Source organism: Sminthopsis crassicaudata, chromosome 2, assembly GCF_048593235.1.
Source record: "Sminthopsis crassicaudata isolate SCR6 chromosome 2, ASM4859323v1, whole genome shotgun sequence".
In the NCBI taxonomy this organism is placed as follows: Eukaryota; Metazoa; Chordata; class Mammalia; order Dasyuromorphia; family Dasyuridae; genus Sminthopsis; species Sminthopsis crassicaudata.
This window is the reverse complement of record NC_133618.1, coordinates 234,607,166-234,629,915: the sequence shown is the minus strand read 5'-3', so window position 1 is coordinate 234,629,915 and position 22,750 is coordinate 234,607,166. Positions and strand designations below refer to the sequence as shown.

General features: G+C 35.7%; 1 protein-coding gene across 2 annotated transcripts in view; it reads right to left on the bottom strand.

The window, feature by feature from the left end:
- Positions 1-22,750, bottom strand: part of SLC9A8 (solute carrier family 9 member A8) — a 116,309-nt gene that overhangs the window by 52,375 nt on the left and 41,184 nt on the right. For both annotated transcript variants that reach the window (XM_074288577.1, XM_074288576.1), the window contains exons 6-7: positions 10,663-10,764; positions 7,682-7,716 (exon numbers count right to left, since the gene is read on the bottom strand). In XM_074288577.1, the coding sequence (XP_074144678.1) occupies positions 7,682-7,716; positions 10,663-10,764 (137 nt within the window). The remainder of the gene's footprint in view (positions 1-7,681; positions 7,717-10,662; positions 10,765-22,750) is intronic.

Sequence of the window (22,750 nt, the reverse complement as noted above, 5' to 3'; positions counted from 1 at the left end):
GAAAGCTAGGAAACAATTTTCACAGCTAGTGTTTCTGATAAAGGTCTCATTTTTAAAATAGAGAGAGCTAAGTCAAATTTCTAAGAACATGTGAGAAGTTGGATTTGAAAAATCTTTCTCAGAAGCTGGGAATACAAAAACAAAAGCAAAAAGTTCTGCCATCATTCAAACACGTATTCAATAAGCATTAATAATTGTCTACTACCCTTTAGGGACTTAAACAGGCAATTCAAAGACAAAAATAATCTTCTCTTAAGAAGCTTTTCTTCAGCTAGGAATACATGTACACACATAAGAAAATAAAAAAGAATGCTTGAGGAGAGAAAGTGGCTTCCCTTAATAACTGGCACAGGAAGTGAGCCATGAAGGCTCAAGCTAAAGCTTCTGACAGAGGTAAGAAGAGGTCACATTTCAGGGAAGGGTTGGACAGACAAAGGTATGGAGCAAAGAAAAGAAAGGTTAAGTGAGCATTTTTAGAAATTTTTGGAATCATCTACATAGAAATGATCATTAGACCCATGGGAGATGATTAAATTACTGAAAGTTTAAGAAGAAAAGAGAGCATCTTGAGAACATGAACTATTTTGCTTTTATCTTTGTATTATAGCTTTTGTTCTAGGGTAAGCACTTAATGAATGTTTATTCATTCATTGATTCTCTCTCTCAAAGGCAAAAGTCTAGTGCTACCACTTCCTCATTCCTACTTTTCCGTCCTTGGCAATTCTACTTCTTATATAGGAGCAGCAAGACAATACTCTGGGAAAATGAGACAATAAAATGAAGGTATATAGGATGACAGCGATTTGAACATGTTTAAAGGTAGTCAGGGATATGAGATAGAGATGAGCATGGTGAAAAGATGGGCAGAGGACAGAGAAGAAAATGTTCAGAGGAATAAGAGGGGGTTAACCTTGTTTTAAATTTAAATTTTAAAAATTAAAAAAATTTTTTCAGTTAAAATTTTATTTTCTCTCCAAAGTCTCTTCCAAAGGAGACTGGAGGAAGAAAATGAAGAATTAATCTTAGCAAGGAGGAGGGCCACTTCTTTCTCAAAGACTGGAGTAATAGAAGAGACTGTCAAAAGATAAGAGTTTTATGAAATGAGAAGTAGATTGTGGCAGATAGCCTCCATTTTCTTAGTAAATTAAAAATTGAGGTCCTCTGCTAAAAGGGGGTGAAAATACTTGTGGAAAGAAGACAAAGGTCTGGAATAGTCCTAATAGGGAATATAAATTAATTAGGGGAAAATATGATTGCCATGCAGAGTGGAAATCCAGTTGAGATAACAAATTTGTAGTAGACCCAGATGGTGAGGCTATATGATTTCTTCAAGCAGGGTTAAACAGCACCAGAAAACAGAGAAAGAAGGATGATAGTTGTTGAGGGCGGTAGCCCCTTGATATTCCTTGTTTGATCTCCAACTTCCTTTGGGACTTGGACCTTTGATACAAGATCTGGTCAAACTAGTTTGGGCTATCTGAGCTGGCCAGGGTTTTACAGCCCCCATTCTAATCTACTCAGATAGACCAAATGGCATCAGGAAATTCCTTTTTGGGAAGAGACTTCTGTCTCTACTCAAAAGATAACAAGAGAATCCTTATCTTATTTACATCACTCTCAGGAACCTCCTTACATCACTGCATCTGAATGATTGTGCTCTTGTATAAAAGAGAGAACTCAAAAATCTATTCTTTGCAAAATTGGCCTTGTACCATGCAGCCATTTTGCCCACCGGCTCTCTGGTGATTCCATTCTAATCAATAAAGACTATGTTTCCATACAGCATTAAGTAGCAAATTCCTTTGCTGCTGAACCAGCCCTTGGTTACTTTGGGGAAGGAAGGAGAGAGAGAAAAGGAACTGACACATCTCGGTTTAGACCTCAATTTACTCCTCATCATTTACTCCTCATCAATGATGAATGAAGTGAACTGTGAAAGTTATCTCACAAGATGGAGACAGTATTCTAAAGACTGAGTGAAAGTCAGATGCTCCAGGGCCAGGTTTCTTTCTCCAGAAATCATGGGGTTTACAAAGAGTGAGACCACACAGTCCTTTTCTTTGTGAGACTAAGTTGGGGCCACCATAAGGTAATTTAGTAATCCTAAAGATGTAGTTAGAAGTTTTTCTTCATTTATGACTTAAAATGTGAGGTCATTTGTGGTGGCTAAAATGGGCAAAGATTCAGCCTATAGGGAGTGTTAGCGCAGGCTCCTATATAATTCTTTTCTGTTAACTGGGCCTCGCCTCTCCTTGCCTATCTGCTTATGATCGTAATAAAATTCCTTTCAGCTTTTGCTTGAGAAATCTCCTTAATTTATTTGAGCAGGTGGTCTTGTACCACACAATGGTACAGCTAACCCAGGTTTGAGGTTTGACAAGCTGTGAGTGGCAACAAGGTAAAAAACTCAAGGGTAAAGGACATTGCATATTTGAATTGGTCAACTGCAAGATCAAGTTTATGAAGTGAGGAAAGCAAAGCTATAAGTAACAGACTGGGAGAACAGGTAGGAGTGGAGAGACTGGAGGTCACAGTGAATACAAAGAATATATTTAGGAGGATCACAGGAGTGGGGAAGAGTGTGAATTGGAAGGACAGAAGATTATGCTCAAAGAGGAATATCAGAGTTCAAAATCATGGAAAGCAATAGGGAAGTTTAAAGTGTGAACATCTCAATGCCTATGCAAGTGGAGGAGGTGGATTTACTGAGGAGGTAAGATTAAGGGAATACTACTAGATATCCTGAAGTCACTAAATGTGAGGCAGGAATTAAGATACAGGGAATAACTGTGAGTTCCTTGAGACATGAGGGGTAATGACTCTAACAAGGATCTGGATGGGATAAAATAAATTTAATCCAACAAATCTTTCAAGTTAACCTCTAAGAAGCAGAGGTTATTAAGGAATGTCAGCAAAAGGAACAAGTTTTGAGTAGATGAAACTGAATGAATGAGCAAAGAACCAAATGACCAAGATACTCATTCTCTAGGCACTTGGATGACTATACATGGCATTCAAGGAAAGGCAGTAATGTTTACTTACAAGATCTGTCACTTCGTATATTAGATGTAAGTACAAACAGCAGACATATGCAACAAGGAATTTTAAATATGCCTCTAGGTCACTATGTACCTTGTAGGTTCCTGGGAGAAATGCATCCAAATGATGACATGGAATCTCCTTCCAAGATGGCAGGAGCTGAGACATATTCAAATGATACTCTATCAGCTCCCAATCTCTAAGTCTCAGAAGGATAAGCCTTCTAGTATCTTTGACACCCATAGGCCTGAGATTTGTGAAAGATTCGGTCTGAACGTGCAACCCTGCATGTAGGTCCTTTGGAACCACTGGAAGATCATTGAAGGATGTGAGTTCCTTTAAGTTTGGCCCTCACCTTCAGTTTGGTCTTTGCTTCCTTGTAGCTAAGAATTCTTATCAGGTTATTATTACTGTAATGAGTGAGTCCCTAGGAGTTGGACTGAATTTGTGCTTGATGCCAGCTCTATAGTCTCTTCTCAAGTGGACTAGAGATAAGGTATCTTCAAACAATGATCTATATATGGAGGAACACTTGCCTACCAAGTTCTTCATCCCTAAAAGCACAGGGTCTTTAGTACCTTTGGTGAATAGAGGCTCTGATAAATGTAGCAACCCCTTTAATATAGTCCCTCTACTGTCTGCCAATTAATATTTTAGTTCCCATTATATCTTGGATAGCACAAGTATCTCACCTAAACTTCCAAATCAATCAACAAAAAAATTCAGGATTGCAAAGACATAAATGGTATTGCTTTTTAATGAATAATTCACTCTTAAGATGGCTGAGTATCCATTCTGATTCACTTTCATTGTCTGCAGGTGAGAGATATGATTTCTACCACATCGTTTATGATTAATATTATCTATAGCACAAGTTTCAAGAAAGCAGAAAATGAACCATTTGTTTAATTTTTCTCTGAACTGAGAGGCTTGGAGAGACTTACATCAACTCGATGCTGAGTGAAACGAGCAGAACTAGGGGATCATTATACACTTCAACAATGATACTGTATGAGGATGTATTCTGATGGAAGTGGATATCTTCAACATAGAGAAGACCTAATCCAATTCCAAATGATCAATAATGGACAGAATCAGCTACACCCAGAAAAGGAACACTGGGAAATGAGTATAAACTGTGAGCATTTTTTTGTTTTTCTTCCCAGATTATTCTTACCTTCCGAATACAATTCTTCCTTTGCAACAACAACAACAACAAAATTCGGTTCTGCACATATATATTGTACCTGGGATATACTATAAGATATTTAATATGTATGGGAATGCCTGCCATCTAGGGGAGGGGGTGGAGGGAAAGAGGAGAAAAATTCAGAACAGAAGGGAGTACAAGGGATAATGTTGTAAAAAAAAATTACCTATGCATATGTACTGTCAAAAAAAAAAGTTATAATTATAAAATTAATTTTTAAAAATGAAAAATAAAAAAAATTTTCTCTGAATTTCCCTCTAGCAGAATAATTTGTAGACATTCCTATTACAAAAATAAATACATAAAAACAATGCCCTCAAAATTCCTGAAGCAGTAGACAAATTCTATTCTTTCCTGGCCTATCAATATGCAATATTACTAGATGCCAAGTGCAATAAAGTAGGCATCAGTGGAACAGGTTACCACTTGCTGTGAACTGGGAAAATCTCAGGCTAATTTATTGGGAATAGAAGTAGGCTAGAAACATAAGCAGTTGGCCTAGTTTCATTGTTCTTTGGCAGAGTGCCACAATTGATAAATAGTATGGAAGTGGGACAGCCACACAATTGAGAGGAGTCTGTTCCTCCTGTTTCCACCCAAGGACTAGTAGGTCTGGGCTGAGATAGATACAGTTTACCTATGGCACAAAAAACTGTAGTTAAGTTCAAAGAATGGTTATTACCAAGAGGGGAACTTCAGTGAATACAGGAAGAACCACTAGGGTTGTTGGAGAAGTAATGTGAGCTTGGGGACAGAAGCAAGAATCTAGAGGACAAAGGGGTCATGTAAAAACAGTACATAGAGCAATCATAAAGTATTGTTCATTCAGCTTCTGAATTTCTTACCTGTTTCTTATGCTGGCCCATGTTTTTAAACAAGGGAATCAACTACATTATAAATATAGTTATAAAGATATTTTTAAAAATAAGTTCAGGCACCCAACCCCTTAGTTTAGAAGAATGGGGAAATAGCGAAGCACAGAAAGTTCTATAATAAGTAGAGGAGGGAAAGACAGATAATAATTAGATTAAGAAAAGCCTTAAAATAACTGGCATATCATAAAATATCGCAGAGAAAGATGGAAGGATAGAGTGGTCAGCTAGATATTTTAATATTTCAATACTATCAATAACTTTGATAAAGATTTATTTCAGTGGAGACTAAAGGAAAAAATACCCTTTGTCCATCTCAATAACAACTCTTTATATATTCTTTAATTAACATAGCAGGTACAGATTTTGATAGTTTGTCATAAGAATCATTACAAATAGAAAAGCCTATCAGCTCTGGTACTTTACCTTTGCTAGGCAAACAGATATTTAGCTAAGACTGCTCACATTTTTCAAATGTTTCATAGTTTTGATGACAACTGAATTTGAAACTCAATTTAATGAATATTTATTAAGTGGATATTATATGCAGAGAACACTGGGAGCTGACATCAGAATGCTCTGTCCCTAGTGATCTTTCGTAACCCATATCAATGAAAATTCCAGAAATCAGATCAATTTATTGTAAAGAACTAACTTCTTCACAAAATCATTTTAATTCTTTACAAAGCATTATAAAGACATAATCCAACTGGCTCCTAAAAAGGAGTTTTGTTATATCCATCAAAGCAAAATGGAATGAAAATGGAAGTTTTCAAAAAAGTCCGAAAGAGAAACCTAGCATCTCTCCTCTGAAAAGGAAAGGACTTCCAAAGTGGAAATTATCTAGCTAATGGACCGTAAGTTTCAACTATAGATACTTATAAGTTAGAAGTACTTATAAGTTAGTTGAAAGATAATCAAAACTTCACCTAAAAAACATTTTAGCTGGCATTTCAATGGGAAAAAAAAAACAAACAAATCCATAGACAGTTTTGAATTTTTTCTCAGTTATTGTTATTTTAAATTACAATGAATCAAAGACAACAAGGAAAATGAATTATTTTATGGTTCATAAAGTCTAACTACATTAATATCAGGTAAATTGCAAAAGCAAGTCAAATATCAAACATATACAATACAATGTACAACACACTGTCACACTGGTGAATTCAAACTGATTATTGGTTTATAGTTTCACATTGCTAAAAGGAACTGAAAGTGGAGGGAAGTATGAGAGACATTTTGTAACTACCTCCCAGGGCAGATCAACATATATTCAAACTTTTCAAGATAAATAATCCATCTTGTTTCATTTTACTCTATGGTCAAATCATACAAACATTTAGCAAATGTATGACTTTTGACTTCTGAATAATCTGTCATAAGTATCAATTGCTTGCCTATAGACCTACTCACATCTTGGCTATTCTGAAACCTCATTTTAGCAATGAAGGGTCCAAATCTAGCAAGTCCTACACCAAGGTAGAAAGCTCCACCTATGGTATTGCTGAGAGATAATATATGTGTTATCTGAAGACCAGCCTACCTAACTTCATAAAGGTTCTTTAATAAGTTGGCCATAATGTGATGAGTTTTTTGGATAGTCAAGTCTTAGAGACAACCTTAGTGATCTGTGTTAATGGTTATCCACAGCAATGAAAGTATTTAAGTATTAAATATCTGATAGCTAGCCAGATAGTTCTTTCTAAGATACCTTGAATAGGATAAGGGAAAGTGAGGAAATGGAATGACTCTAAGTTTAAAAACTTTAATAAGTGAAAAGATGATGGTACCCTCAATAGAAATATGGAAGTTCATAAAGTAGGTAAGACAGATAGTTTTCTTTGGGAACATATTGAGTTTGAATTGCCTTTGAGAGATCCACTTAAAAATGTCTAACAGGCTACTGATGATGTGGGACTGGAGCTTAGGAGAGAAAATATTGCTGGATATGCAGAAGTGGGAGCCATGTCCATATGGATGATACAACCACTTAGGAGCAAAGTCACTAAGAAAGAGAGTATACTGAAAAGAGAAGAAAGTGGGGAATTTTGGGGAAATACTCATAGTTAGAAAGTATAATATGGATGATAATCTAGCCAAGGAGACTGAGAAGAACCATACAGTAAGAAGAAACACAAGAATCTATATATTGTTAAGGATACACCTCAAATAACACCTGTCACATAACAAGCACTTAATAAATTCTAGGGGATGATTATTATAATAAAGGACAAAAATATGGTTTTAAAAAAAAAAGGAAAATAGCTCCATTTTCTAAAGAGGTTTTTTTTTTTATCCAAATGCCAAAGTAATAATTTCCATTAAAATACTACTGTCAAGTGATCCTGAAAAGATGACAAATAAATTTTAAGAAAAAGGGTAGTGAATATACAAAAATTATTTTTATTCATGCTTCAAAAAGACAAATTAACTCATATTGCTGCATTTTCCAGCAGAAATAAAGTATATATGAATATTCTATCTATGTTAGTATGATGAAGGCAATTTCCCCAGAGTGCAAAGAAATTACATATATGTTATGTTAGGAAGGATTTACCTGTCTGTCATGTTGAGTTTAGAAATTACATCAGCCTGTTTAAAAAAAAAAAAATTTTTTTTAATGAAGAATAAAACACTTTTTAACTTGTTTTACAAAGTAAATAGAATATGAATATCTTAGTGATTTTAGTAATAAACCACAAAATTCCCAAAATTTCCTCTGAACCTGAAGCACAACTTGATCTTTAAAAAGCATGAGATAAAAGGGCATCTAGGTTAAAACACAAGCTGCCCTGGAGTCAGGAGGACCCAAGTACAAATCTGTACTCAGACTCCTACTAGCTGTGTGACTCTGGGCAAGTTACTTAATCCTAATGGCCTCAAAAAAAAAAAAAAAAAAAGTATGGGACAGTATATTAAAGCAAAAAACTAATTAATTAAAGCTCTTTGTTATAAAAGTTATTTTCTAATTGACTATTCAAAGTCAAATAATGAATAAAGCTACAGAAATAAACAAATATACTAATGCTATGTGGCATAAAGTACTAAGGGTAAAAATAAAGTAACATGATTTTGGCCACTGTTATCAAAAAAAGGAAAAAGGATTCTGATTTGCTGAGAAATTTGTCATTCTCAGATACTTTTTCTTATACATTGCTTAATAGTGAGAGTTAACATCTATTATTCACAATGAAAGAAACACCAACATGCATAATGCAAAGTAGCATAACTTATTATCTTTATATTTGATTATAAATGATTTCTTTTTTCTTTGAAGACTTTACTAATTATGTTTTAAGTAGACTAATTAAGATGAGTTTCAATTCCCTGACAACATGCCAAGTAATAGTGATGAGGTCTTCAATTTTAAGTGCAGTTAAACAGAGAAATTGATAAAATTGATAAAATTAATCTCTGAGGCAGGAATAGAGATCAGTTCTGCTCCATGGTCCCACCTTCTGAAGAGATAGTCCAGTTAGCATTCCCAGTCATGTCCCTGAGATTAAATTTTCTATAAAATCTACTTATGGGCCATCCCCTGGCTTCTGCCTTCTTTGGGTCAGTCCCCCATGGGACTCTGCCTTGGGATGTCTTTAGCCTTCCCATATCCACTTGGTATCTATCCTAGCTCCACTCTGTTTCCCAAGCCCACTTCTCCTTATAGCCGACTAACTCTTTTAGGGTGCTAAGTCCCTTTCAAGATTTAGTCTGCCAACTAAGGGCATATGTAATTGAGAGTTCCACTGAGGAACTTGTATTTCATATTCTCCCACTCTATTTTGTATTTACTATTCCCTTCATTTTGTCTATAACTTCTTCCCTAAATAAATATATTTTGCCAAAGAAAATGGTCATGGTAAATTCTTCACATGACTGAACCCAAACTTTTGGTGCCTACCATCCTGGTATCCACATCACCCACATAAACAGACTACTAGTTGGCAACAGCACATTAGAAAATGCACATAACTTACATGTAGTTATCCATATTTGGATAATTTAGAATTGACGATAATTGAAAGTGAAAACAGAAAGGATAGTCTTTTAAATATAAACTGTCTAAATTCATTATTTACATTGTTCAATGTTACAAGGTATTTACCTTCATCATAATTCACAAAAATCTTCTTTAAAGACTGATGCTCTTTCCTTGCAAGTCATTCATGGGCTCAATCTCACTTTAACAGATATATAATCTTTGAATAACTCTTTTTTTGAATTGGGTTAATTTACTCCTCCTTAGGCAGTCTAATGGATCTTACTCCCAGAAACTTCCTATACTGGTGCTGGACTTAGCTTGGATACTTGGTGAGCTTAGCACATTGTGGCTTAGAACTTCTGGGCTCAATTGTTCCACCAACCTCTGCATCCACAGCAGCAGGATTATAGGCATTTACCACCATACTATGTTCCTCATCACAATTTTGTAGATTTTCCAGAGCTAAATGTAAGAGCATTTTTTTTTTTTTGAGTCAGACTTTTGTTTTCCAAATTACAGAGAATGCCCAGTGAGAAATTTAAAGAGTTACAGAGAATTTTCTAAGGACATGAAGAGGTTATATGACTTAAGAGCCCATATAATTAGAAGTGGGACTTGAAAAAAATCTTTCCATCTCCTAGTCTGGCTATCTAATGTGAACTGCCAAATTATATTCATATAGAATAATGTGAGTCAGAGTGTATTGTTAATTCATCCATACTATCTCTAATATAGTTAGCATCTTTAAAGACATTCACAACAACCTTTGAAACAACCTTGATAGAATTTAGCTTTCCTAGACTGTCTTAACCATTAATTGCATACAAAAAGGAAATTACCTTTCCCAGACTGTCTTGATTGGCCTATCTTTAAGACAGGTCTGAGACCTGGTTTGCCAGGTGAAGACCATCTAACTCTCTAATACTGAGTTTCTGCCTTTACATCTAGGAAACCTCCAAGGCTACATTTCCCCTATAAAAGAACCACTTAGTCTTCTCTTTAATGGTGCCTCTTTGCTTTCTCCAGCCAACTCTGGTCAGTCTAACCTGCCAGTCAATGGCTTTCTCCCACCCCAAAGTGTATTTCCTTTCTTCTAGTTAACTGTGAGTTCCCCAGGGGAATCTGTCTTTTTCTTTGATAACTGTAAACTCTCCCAACTCTATTTCATATTTGCCACTTCTGGTGCCTAATTTATCTCTTATTTTGCTGTACCCTCTTCTCCTAAATAAACTTTTTTTTTTGGCAAAGAGAATAGCCATTGTGAATTAGTCATATGTTTATTTCGAACGAGGTAATCACATATACATTATATACATATATATATATATGTGTGTGTGTGTGTGTGTATATATATATATATATATATATACACACACACACACACATTATTTCTATGCTGTACTTAGTTCAGTCAGGACCAACTTAATATGCTAAGAAGGAATGAGTTCACTACTTCATATAGTAAGCTAGATGAAATTCACTCTTCTACACATAAGTTTTAAAGTATGAATTCTATGAATACAAGTGTTTCAAAGACTTCTCTCAAATTTTTCTCTTACCTGACCTAGAAAATATATTCCTCCACCTACAATAAAAGCTGAAATTGCTGTGCCAAATACAGCAAACAGGGTAATGGAACCAATATTCTGAAAGAAGTTACCCTAAAAAAAAAAAAAAGTAAAGAAAAATGAACAAGATAAACAATTAAACTAAAAATAAACTCAATTAATATAGAAACATCTCTTTTTCACATATATACAATTTACTTCTCTGTTATGTATTTAATAAAAGCAATGGATTCTGGGGTCATAAGAGCCCCACTCCTGAAAGCCTTATACTTACTACTGGGTAACCTTGAGAAATTCATTGGCTATAGGCTTTATTTTCATAATCCAAAAAATGACAGTGAAGGACTAAATTACTTTCAGTTCTAACCTTAATAATTAGCACTGAACACATTAAATCTAGTTCACTCAATTATACAATACATTTATTTAACAAAGAAATCATTTTTTTTAATCCTCAGGGTTTTTTAAAATTCCATTAAATGTGTATTCCATTTTATTGCATTACTTTCACCAACTATTAAAGTATTACAAATACATTCTCTGATTGATACAGTCTTCAAAATTTCCATATGATCCTGAAAACTGTGTGATGGGATACAGCTTCTAAAGGAAATGTGGCAGTAGCTCTGAGGCCACTGGGATTAGGCAGTGTCTAGTTCCATAAACAATGCTGGCTGTCAGATAACTATCTATTGTTCAATAATAAAGTTTCTGAGACAATAATGAGGTGCATACCAAATCACTCTTCAACTCTACTTCTAACACCCCTCCTTAATTCTACTTCTACACCTTAAATTAGCATATCAGTGACATGAAGCACTGATCTCTCAATATTTTTTTTTTAAATGTATTTTTTTATTTATATAGCTTTTTATTTGCAAGATATATGCATGGGTAATTTTTTTCAGCATTGACAATTGCCAAGCCTTTTGTTCCAATTTTTCCCCTTCTTTCCCCACAACCTCTCCCTCAGATGGCTGGTAGACCAATACATGTTAAATATGTTAAAGTATATGTTAAATACAATATATGTATACATATCCATACAGTTATTTTACTGCACAAGAAGAATCGGACTTTGAAATAGTGTACAATTTACCTGTGAAGGAAATGAAAAATGCAAGCAAACAAAAACATAGGGATTGGAAATGCTATGTAATGGTTCACACTCATTTCCCAGAGTGTTTTCGCTGGGTATAGCTGGTTCTATTCATTATCGAACAAATGGAACTGATTTGGTTCATCTCATTGTTGAAGAGGGCCACGTCCATCAGAATTGATCATCATATAGTATTGTTGTTGAAGTATACAATGATCTCCTGGTCCTGCTCATTTCACTCAGCATCAGTTAATGTAAGTCTTTCCAGGCCTTTCTGAAATCGTCCTATTGGTCATTTCTTCAGAACAATAATATTCCATAACATTCATATACCACAATTTATTCAGCCATTCTCCAACTGACGGGCATCCTCTCAGTTTCCAGTTTTTGGCCACTACAAAGAGGGCTGCCACAAACATTTTTGCACATACAATATAAGCCCAGTAGTAACACTGCTGGATCAAAGGGTATTGATAGCTTTTCTCTCAATATTTTTCCTATAAATTTATCTTCTTGCTACTGATTCTTTGCTAAATTCTTTTGGAACTTAGCCCACTTTAATTGGCATTATAATTACAATAAACTTTGCCCGTTGACTTGGAGGTGGGTTCAAGCCTGAAAATTCTTTTGCAATACCTCCCGACACTGATTTGTGACCCAAACCTTTGGGGATCTCTTTTTGAACCTCAACATTTGGTGGCTCTGTATGGGGAAAGTCTAGCCTCCCTGGCTTCATCTCCTCCTTGTCAAGATAAGCCCCCAGGTCTTTTCTTCCTTGATCCTACAGCTGGGACATCCCATGCAACTAAGAGAAGGCTTGTCTGGGTGTCTTGAGCTCAGCAGATTTTCCTTGACTGGAAACACCCAGACTTGGAAAGTCAATGTTCATCAAAATAATCTTTGCCACCTTTCTCTCGCAGGAAGAAAAATTTTATGGCTTTTGGCAAAGATGAAACAGTCCTCTTCCATGTCACTTTCTTTGTCTGTGTCTGAATCTCTCTACAGAATGTCTGTGTCATCTTTGTTCTATGAGCTAGATTTTGTTACCTGGAAAGATTTAAAATGAAGCCAACAAGAAAACAAAACAAAACAAAACAAACTTCTATGCTGTAATTAGAATTCTGGGAAAGATTTCTTAGTATTCTTGACTCCTACCTTAAAAGAGGAAAAAACCTCTTTTTCCTGTGGACCCCAGCTCTGGCCAAGCTGAGGGCTACAGAAATAAAGTTAGCTAATTAAAAGTATAGACTGCTAAAATATCTTAGCAAATTCTCCTGGTTTTGAGAGCAATGATTAAGGAATTTGGAAATTAGTCATTTTAATAGAGCAAGAAAAATTCCTGAAACATGGGGAATAATTCCAGGAATTTACCCCATTCTGAAAGAAGGGAGTGAAAAAGAAAAAAAAAAATTAGATAAATAGCAACTTTTTGTTAATCCTTACTTAATTTCTATCCTATCCAGAGTCCCCTTTCTGCTCCATTGGGAAAGCAACCCAGAAAGTACTAAGGGATCCTTTCCACAATCCTGATCACTCAGCATGCTCCACTCCCCAAAGTTCTGACTGTATTTCAGTTGTGGGGATTGCTAACAAGATCAATGTAGCCCAAGTCCCTCTGTTTGCTAACTCCTCTCATCTCAATCAGATTAAGAAAAGAGAATGCTAAAGCAGTATACAGAAATTCAAATGCTGCCTCAGCAACAGCCATGGGGACCCCATACAACCTTGCCCAAATGCCTCCCCAACTCAGCTTGGGAGAGTGAAGATGGAATGGGGATAAGGCCCCATGATCAACATTCCCTGAGCCCTGACATCAGCCACTCCAGCCTTCAGCAGGTTCTGTTCAGGAACTACCTGGGAAGAATCTGGGTGCCCCTGGCACCACTCAGGATGGCATAGTGAGGTGAGAAAGCCAGTCAGCCTCTGCATTGGGTAAGACCACCATTTTCTGTTTCAGCTGCAGATATGTATTACCTATGTAGTTTAGGGCAAATTATTTTATCTTTGCGCAGTTTTCTGATTTGTAAAGAGAATAATGATTATTGTGAAGATCACATGATCACAAAAAGTGCTTAGCATAAGACAAACGGCATATGAATGTTAACTGCTTTTTGGATATAATTGCTTCATATTTGATAACTTTCCAGCTCACAAAAGAGAAATGGTTTGTGTGAATTAGAAAATAACCAAATGGCAATTCAGTTTGTCTGGAACATTTAATTAGAATTTAGAGAATCTCATGAATTAAAGTTAAATCAATTCAAAAATCTGTTCTATCTCAATTTTAACAACTGTCTTGTTTTCTCTCTAAAACAAAAAGGAAACTTATTTAAGGGAATGGAAATCCTTCCTGAGAACATCCAAACGCTCCAACAGTTTGGGGACAGAAAAAAATTGAACTAAAAGAAGGTGGAAAGTTTATTTAGACTTGCTAATCCCATTTTATAATGCTTTGTAAATGTAATCTAAGGAATTAAATTAAAAGGAAATCACAATCAAGACTATTTGGCAATTACATAAAATCTAAAATTGTTGACTAAGTTATTTGAAGTTATTGTCAACATGTTAAACCTAAAATTGGTTAATTGGTGTGTGTGCATCAAGGGTGATGAGGTTCACCCTCAAATATGAGGGTGTGTAGCACCTTTTTTCCCCTTTCACAGAGTCGGGAGAAGGATCAAACAGCACAGCACTCTGAAAACATTAAGAATAATTGGGGTGGGCAACAGCAAGCCCAGGCCCTCCCCTGGGGTCTCTGTCAACTCCTCTTAATTTGTAAACTTGCCAGTTTAATCTTGAAACTATCTAGGTAAAGAAGGTCATCAGCCCTAAGAAATGAGCCTGTTTAGGATGTATAGTTCCTAAAGAAAGAATCTATTTACTGAGAATCTATAAGCTTGTTTAATGATCGGTTCTTGCATTAGGATGAATTTAAACTCAAGAAAAAGAAAAGAAAAATATGTTAAACAAAATCTCCTAGGTGTGCAAGTCCTGGTAAACTTTCAAAAATAATCTATCTAGTCCTAAGCTGTAATTAGTAGAATTTGCTATTAGAGATAAAATCTCTTGGGCCTATAACTGATATTCTTTTGATCTTTGAATTTGGGTATGATTGCCTAATGGATCATTAAGTCAGTAGCTTATCATTTGAGAGAAAAGACCTCTTTAGGTGCCTTTCTGAAATGTCACAGGTAAACATCTTATCTGGGCAAGAGTTGGGAGTACAACCTTTAGTCTCTGCTCGAGGTCTGAGCCTTCTACCTCAGTTTTCTAGTTCTGTTTCTTTGTTTCTCACCTGATTATTCCTCAGTCTGGCTATGAGGTGGAACTGTTAGTGCATGATCAGCTGACAAACAGATCTAAGGATGCTTTATCCTATCATGTATGTGCTCTCAGGCTGAGGCTTGAAGGACTTGTTTTGATGCTGTTATAATCATGTCCTTGCTTTTTCTCCTTATAGCAAATTTCTATAATCAGAGCAAATGATCAGTAGTAGAAGCCATGAGCCCAGTACAAGTATGTAGATGATATCTCAATCTGCAGCCCAATCCAAGAGGCTTCTCTGGCTTCTGCCATAAAAACCCTCAACTTTCTGACTTCCTGGGGTGATAGTTTTTTTTTTTGTCTAAAGGTCCACATTGCCTACTGTCTGCTAAATGTTTTGTCCATGAATTAACTCCCATCTCCAGTTTGCTCACAGCTGAGAGGAAGCAGACAATCTTATCATCCCCAGAACCTTCCTCAAAGAAACAGCTGTGTACTTTTCCTGGGTATGACTGATTTTTGTAGACTTCTCAAAGAAACTTGGTATCTTTAAGGTGACTCTCCTGCCTTATAGCATGGCTTCCACAGTCCTATTTGAGGAAGCCTCTAAACTCACACTAGATCAATGGAAGTTCCAACTTCTCACCAGTTTCAGAGCATTTTTGCCCTCAGCAGAGCTTCAGAATTGGAAAAAGGAATGAGAGTGAACTGATTGCCAATGAGCCTTTCATGTTTTGCATGCTGATAGAGCTAAATGGAAAAAAAGGGGACGTTTGACAGCAAAAAAAATAAATAAATAAAATAAAGATCCCTCATTAAGTACGCAAGGGAAATTCTACAATCATTCTCAAGGTCCATAGACCTAGAGAGGTTTCTGTTATGTTTTGTAAAGCATACCAGAAGGGGAATTCACTTCAGATCAAGGAAAACAGCTTGCAAATTCAGCTGCCCATGTTGCTGCCTATATCCCCTGATCATGGCACCTTTAATCCTTCAACTTCCCAACTCCTACACTCCCTCATAAAGCTCCCAGGAACAAGTCCTTGCTTAAAAAAAAAAAAAAAAAAAAGGTGGGGGGGAGGAAATACATCCTTTCTTCTTCTGGGTGGTTTCAAACACCTTCAGACCAACTCCTAATCCCAGAAGTCAATCAGTAGAAACTTCTTTTTTTGGCCTACACCAAGCTACCTGCTTAGGAAAAAATACTCTCCAATCCCTCATGAAAGTTATTTTCACTGGTCACAAACTAGGAGAAACAATTAAACAGGTTTGTCAGGCCTGCCCAGTTTGTGCCCAAGTAAATCCTGAAGCCCATCGGGAGAAGCGGTACATATTTAGGGGAGGACTGGCAGATAGATTTTACAAATATGATTCTTGCAGGAGTTTCAAACTTTTTTGTTTTGGGTGACATCTTTACTAATTGGGTAAAAGCTTTCCTTTATAAGACTGAAAAGGCTCAGAGTTTTTGCTAAAGGAGATTATACCCATTTTAAGATTATTATCTTGACTCTGCATGTCATTCTCTCTACCCAATGCCTTTTAAACTTTATTCTGGTATTGCACCCTAGGCCACTTAAGCACTCCTTTCATTGTATATTATGCTACTGTTCCCATTGCCCCTACTCCTTTGGGGGGAAAAAAAAAAAAAAAAAAAGCAAAAAGAAAACAAAATGTTGGGGAAATGCTCTTTGGTATTTATCCTAGGAAAAACTGTCTGAATGGGAGACATTCATGATAGCCTCATCTACCGCCACTCCCAGTCTTTCTCTGGGTGGGATTCCCAGTTACTATCTCTAGTAACTCCCACACTAACTACATTTTTGTTTTTTATTTTTTTCCACTCATATTTGGCCCCTGCATTTTTAATCTACTTGTGAGTTGTTTCTTCCAGACTCCAAGACATGAAATTCCAAATATTTAGTCAACCTGAAGATCAGTTGATTGTGACACTCAACACCCTTAGATGCCACCACTTGTGTCTCCCCTCCTCAATCTGGGCCCCACAAACAAGGCTGGCTGTCAGATAATCTGTTGGTCAGTAATAACAAAGTTTAAGACAGTAATGAGGTGCATACCAGACCACTCAACTCCACCTCCTCAATTCTACCTCCAAACCATAAAATTAGCATATCACTGTGACATGGAAGCACTGATCTCTCTATATTTTTCCTATAAATTTATCTTCTTGCTCCTGGTTCTTTGCTAAATTCTTTTGGAATTGAGCCAAGTTCAATTGGTGGTACAATTACAATAAACTTTGCCCCTTGATTTGGAAAAGGGTTTAAGCCTGCAAATTCTTTTAGATACCTTACAACACCAATCTGCAACCCCAACCTTTTGGGATCTCCTTGTAAACATCAACATATGTACCAGCCCATTTTTCTTCTTTTTTTTTCTTTGTTTATTAAAGCTTTGTATTTTCAAAACACATGCATAATTTTCAACATTTACCCTTGCAAAACCTTGTGTTCCAAATTTTTTCTCCCTCCCTTCTTCCCTAACCCCTCCCTTAGATGGTAATATATGTTAAACATGTGCAATTCTTCTATACAAATTTCCTCAATTGTCATGCTGCAGAAAATCAGATCAAAAAGGAAAAAAATGCAAGCAAAAAAACAACAACAAAAGTGAAAATGCTATATTATGATCCACCCTCAGTTCCCACAGACTTCTCCCTGGGTGCATATGGCTCTCTCCATCACGAGATCGCTGGAACTGGCCTGAAGTCACCTGGCTATTGAAAAGAGTCCCGTCCATCAGAACTGATCATCATCTAATCTTGTTATCATGTATAAGGAGCTCCTGGTTCTGCTCATTTCACTTAGCATTAGTTCATTAAAGTCTCCTCAAGTCTCTTTAAAATCATCCTTCTGATCATTTCTTATAGAACAATAATATTCTGTAACGTTCATATACCATAACTTAGCCATTCCCTGATAGGCATCCACTCAGTTTCCTTGACATTAGAAGAAGGGCTGCCACAAATATTGTTCTCTGCTTAAATGAGGAATTATTCATTAAGTATCAAGACCTCTACTAATAAACAAATACTAAAAATATTAGACATCATCTATGGATCTGTACAAAGACTATACTGTCATATTCTATTATTATTATCAAATCACAGATTTTTTAAAATCCACTTTAGGAAAGTGTACCAGCTAAGGAAATCAAAGCAAGATTATAAAACCAAAATAAAAAGGATAATTTGGATAATATTCCTCATTTTACTTTACATTTACTTGTTTTAGTTATTTTGTTCTATAATGTGTCTTCTGGTTTTCCTTGGTTAGTATTATTAATCTTTAAAGGAAACAAAACTACTACTGAAGTCCAGTTCTAATACTTCAGTGTAGTACTATAGGATATTTGCTCTAGAAAATTACTCTAGCAGAGCTTATTATTCTCCTACCCTGATCTAAAAAACTGAGTATGGGCCAGGAGGCAGATTATTTATCTGTGATCAAAGGTTAAACTTGGCTAAATGCAAAGAAGCTCAATTATGTCAGGGTTAGTTATCTCAGGGTAATAAATTTTAGTTACACAAGTCAAAAAGATAGTCTACTAAAAAACTAGATATTTGCCAAGTCACAAGAACACATGGATTAAATTATAGATCTCTTAAATAATAGGGTATTAAAGGAACAAAGAATTTTAAAATGACTCATTGAAAGCAACACATTTTATTTTTCTAAAAAAAAATTTCCATCTGTGATTTCCTTTCATCTCCAAATAGCTATATTACTTTAAAATCTTAAATAGATTAAACAAATCACTCCTAATATGGCCTTTCAGATAAGAAAATCCCTGGCCAATATTATTTTGGGAATTTTAAATGTACATTAAAGTATAGTGGTAAACAGTTGCTGATGTTACTTCCTCCTCCTAATGTACCACAGTTCCCTTTTATTGTCCTGCCTCAGTTTCCCTAAATGTCCTACCTCAGTTTCTCTAAATTATTCTGCCTCAATTCCCCTGGTTGCAACCCCCTTGAGATAACTAATGCTTGGAGATCTGGCCAAGATATTCCAAGAGTCATAAAACTCTAGATGTCCTATCTCAGACACCTAATTGGTATCCTCTATCTCAGAATCAATTTGGTGGTCCCTTTCTTGGAAATTCCTGCTCACCAGTTTGAACTCCACCTCCCCTGCCTTTGTCTACCAGAGCTTAGAGCCATATTGCTGAGGCAATTGGGGTTAATGACTCTCCCAGGATCACACAGCTAGGAAGTGTTAAGTGTCTGAGGCCAGATTTGAACTCAGGTCCTCCTGACTTCAGGGCTGGTACTCAATCCACTGTACCACTTAGCTGCCCCCCTCCCCCAAGCCCCCGCCACATATATTTCATTGAGAACTCACATTCATGGCTGGATACTTTGAGACAAGAGTCCAACTCAGTCCTGGGGCAACATAGATCCTGTTTTGTCCCCACACCAATAATCTCTCCCTCTCAAATAAAATATTGAAAACTCGCTAATCTCTATTTTGCCTCAGTTTCTCCAGCATTACACTAAAGGATATAAATCCATTTATTTCTTTATGAGAAGTTTAACTTTTTTCTTTATATGAAATGTATCAGCTTAGATTATAGAAATAGAGGCTACTATATCCTGTAGAAGCATTCTGACTTAGAAAAGCATCTTATTAACATTATCTATATGAGAACTGCATGGGGAATTTAGTTTCCAAATGAATTGGAGAAATGAAACTTAAATTTGAAAACTGAAATCTAAGAAATGGGAGGCTGGACCTGAAACAAGGAAATAAAAGGATGAAACCAGGAATGGTAAATTTGGATTTGAAAAGGAACCCTCTGGATTTTGCCCCCCATTCTTTAATTTCTCCAAGTATTATCTTCCTCTACTAAAAAATAAGCTCCCTGAGGACAAGAACTTTGTAATCAAGGGTGGAAAATTAGTATAGGAGATACTAGTAAGATATTAAGAGGGGTGGACATTCATACTTTGTAACTTCAGTAACCCAGTTAATGGGGAAATCTGGAGAGGGATTTGCAATTGAGAATAGGAAATAAAAAGACTGGCTTAGAAATTTCAAAAACATTTTTGCAAAAATGTAAAATATAATATTTTCAGCATTCATCAGTGGGAGTGAAGTTCTTGGTAAAATATTTTGTTTCTTAAATCTATGTTTTGCTATATTTTTGTTTTTATTGTTAAATAATTCTCAATTACATTTTAACCTGGTTGAGGTTGTTCTTAGGAGGGTTGATGGTCACAATCAGGAATATATTTGACACCTCTTAAGAGAATTCATATTAGTAGAACACTTCATTATTTTGAAAATATTTAAAAGAAACTAGCAGGAGTTGTAGCAATGAATGATAAACTCATTTAGATTTGTACCTCAAACCTCAAATTACATAAATAAATCAAAATTAAAACACATACAAACAAGAAATTTAAAGTGATTCAATCTTAGGAGAAAAAAGTGCCAATTAATCAAAAAATGTCCAAGAAAGGATCTAGGAGTATTTAACAGAATGTCTTTGTTTTATGGGGAAGGAAACAAACTCAGAAATAAAAAAGATTTTTGAACTGACATTCCTCTGAATCATGTTAATAATCAGGTACTGCTCTATGTGCTTGAAAAACTTTTCTAGGAAATTAAAAATTTTTCCCTAAAATTTTATCTCAACTACTTTGTTCTCTCTATACAAAGTTTATATGCTCTATTTTAAAATTAAATCTTATACTTTACTCCCCTCCATGTATTGCTCTATACTGAACTGGCACTGGCTTCCTTGCCTTTCAAAAGAGTCTTCATTCCTGGGTCTCCATTTCCATAAATTGTCCTTTATGCCTAGGATGCTCTTCCTCCTAGCTTCCTTCATATCTTCGAAAAAATCCTATCTTCTAGAAGAAGCCTTTCCCAAGACCTCTTAATGAAAATAGCTTCCTTCTGAAATTATCTTGATATATTTAGAATGTACATAATTATTTAAATGTTGTCTCTCTGATTAGTATAGGAACTCCCTTTTTGTATTTCTTTCTTTGTATTCCCATTGTTTAGTGCTAAGACTGAAAACATCAATTTTAAAAATTAAAATAAAAATCATGCATATTTCTAAGTCTATTTATAGTTCCTTTACAGAGTTTTAGAAAATAAAATTCTTTTTTTTTTTTTTTTGAAAGGAAAAAACCTTTATTAATTACTCTCTATGTGCTGGTCCTGTGTTAAATGCTAGGGTTTACAAAAAAAGACAGCCCCTGCACTCAAGAAACATATTCTACTTGGGGGAAATAGCACATAAGAGGATTTGAAAAGCAGGAGTAGAGTAAGGAGAGATGTCTTTTTTTGTTTAATTTTTTTTTTTAGGTTGTTATACATGTACATTCATTTTTTACATATTTCCTTAAGGGTCATGTTAGAAGAAAAAAATTAGAACAAAAGTGAAAAACCACTGATAGAAATAACACTCTGAACCCCAAAAAGGGTGCAGCAAATGAACAGACTCAGGATAAGTGAAACAGTGAAAACTTTTAATATGCTCCTGCAGGAGCTGGTATGAAAATCTCCTATGAGTTTAGCCCCTCCAAACCCCACCTCCTCCTCCTCCTCCTCCTCCTCCTCCTCCTCCTCCTAAGTTTTCATTGGAAGAGAACCTTCAGAAGTCTCACAAATCACTCCACTACAACTATATATACTCCTTAATATGTCCCCCCTCCATGATCATACATCTCATTTGTAAAGATAGTGATTAATACCACCCTCAGGATGGGTCAGTTAATATGTATGAAATTCATTAAGCATGCATGCCTAATAAAGAACGAAATCATAAATAAATTGGAGGAACATGGGATGGTTTACCTCTCAGACTTGTGGAGGAGGAAGGAGTTTGTGTCCAAGGGAGAACTAGAGACCATTATTGATCACAAAATAGAACATTTTGATTACACCAAATTAAAAAGTTTCTGCACAAACAAAACTAATGCAAACAAGATTAGAAGGGAAATAACAAATTGGGAAAACATTTTTACAGTTAAAGGTTCTGATAAAGGCCTCATCTCCAAAATATACAGAGAATTGACTTTAATTTATAAGAAATCAAGCCATACTCCAATTGATAAATGGTCAAAGGATATGAACAGACAATTTTCAGATGATGAAATTAAAACTATTTCCACTCATATGAAAGAGTGTTCCAAATCACTATTGATCAGAGAAATGCAAATTAAGACAACTCTGAGGTATCATTACACACCTGTCAGATTGGCTAAGATGACAGGAACAAATAACGATGAATGTTGGAGGGGCTGTGGCACTGATGCATTGTTGGTGGAGTTGTGAAAGAATCCAACCATTCTGGAGAGTAATCTGGAATCATGCCCAAAAAGTTATCAAAATGTGCATACCCTTTGACCCAGCCATACTACTACTGAGCTTATATCCCAAGGAAATACTAAAGAAGGGAAAGGGACCTGTATGTGCCAAAATGTTTGTGGCAGCCCTTTTCATAGTGGCTAGAAGCTGGAAGATGAATGGATGTCCATCAATTGGAGAATGGTTGGGTAAATTATGGTATATGAATGTTATGGAATATTATTGTTCTATAAGAAATGACCAACAGGAGAAATACAGAGAGGCTTGGAGAGACTTACATCAAGTGATGCTAAGTGAAACAAGCAGAACCAGAAGATCATTATACACTTCAACAATGATACTGTATGAGGATGTATGGTGATGGAAGTGGCTA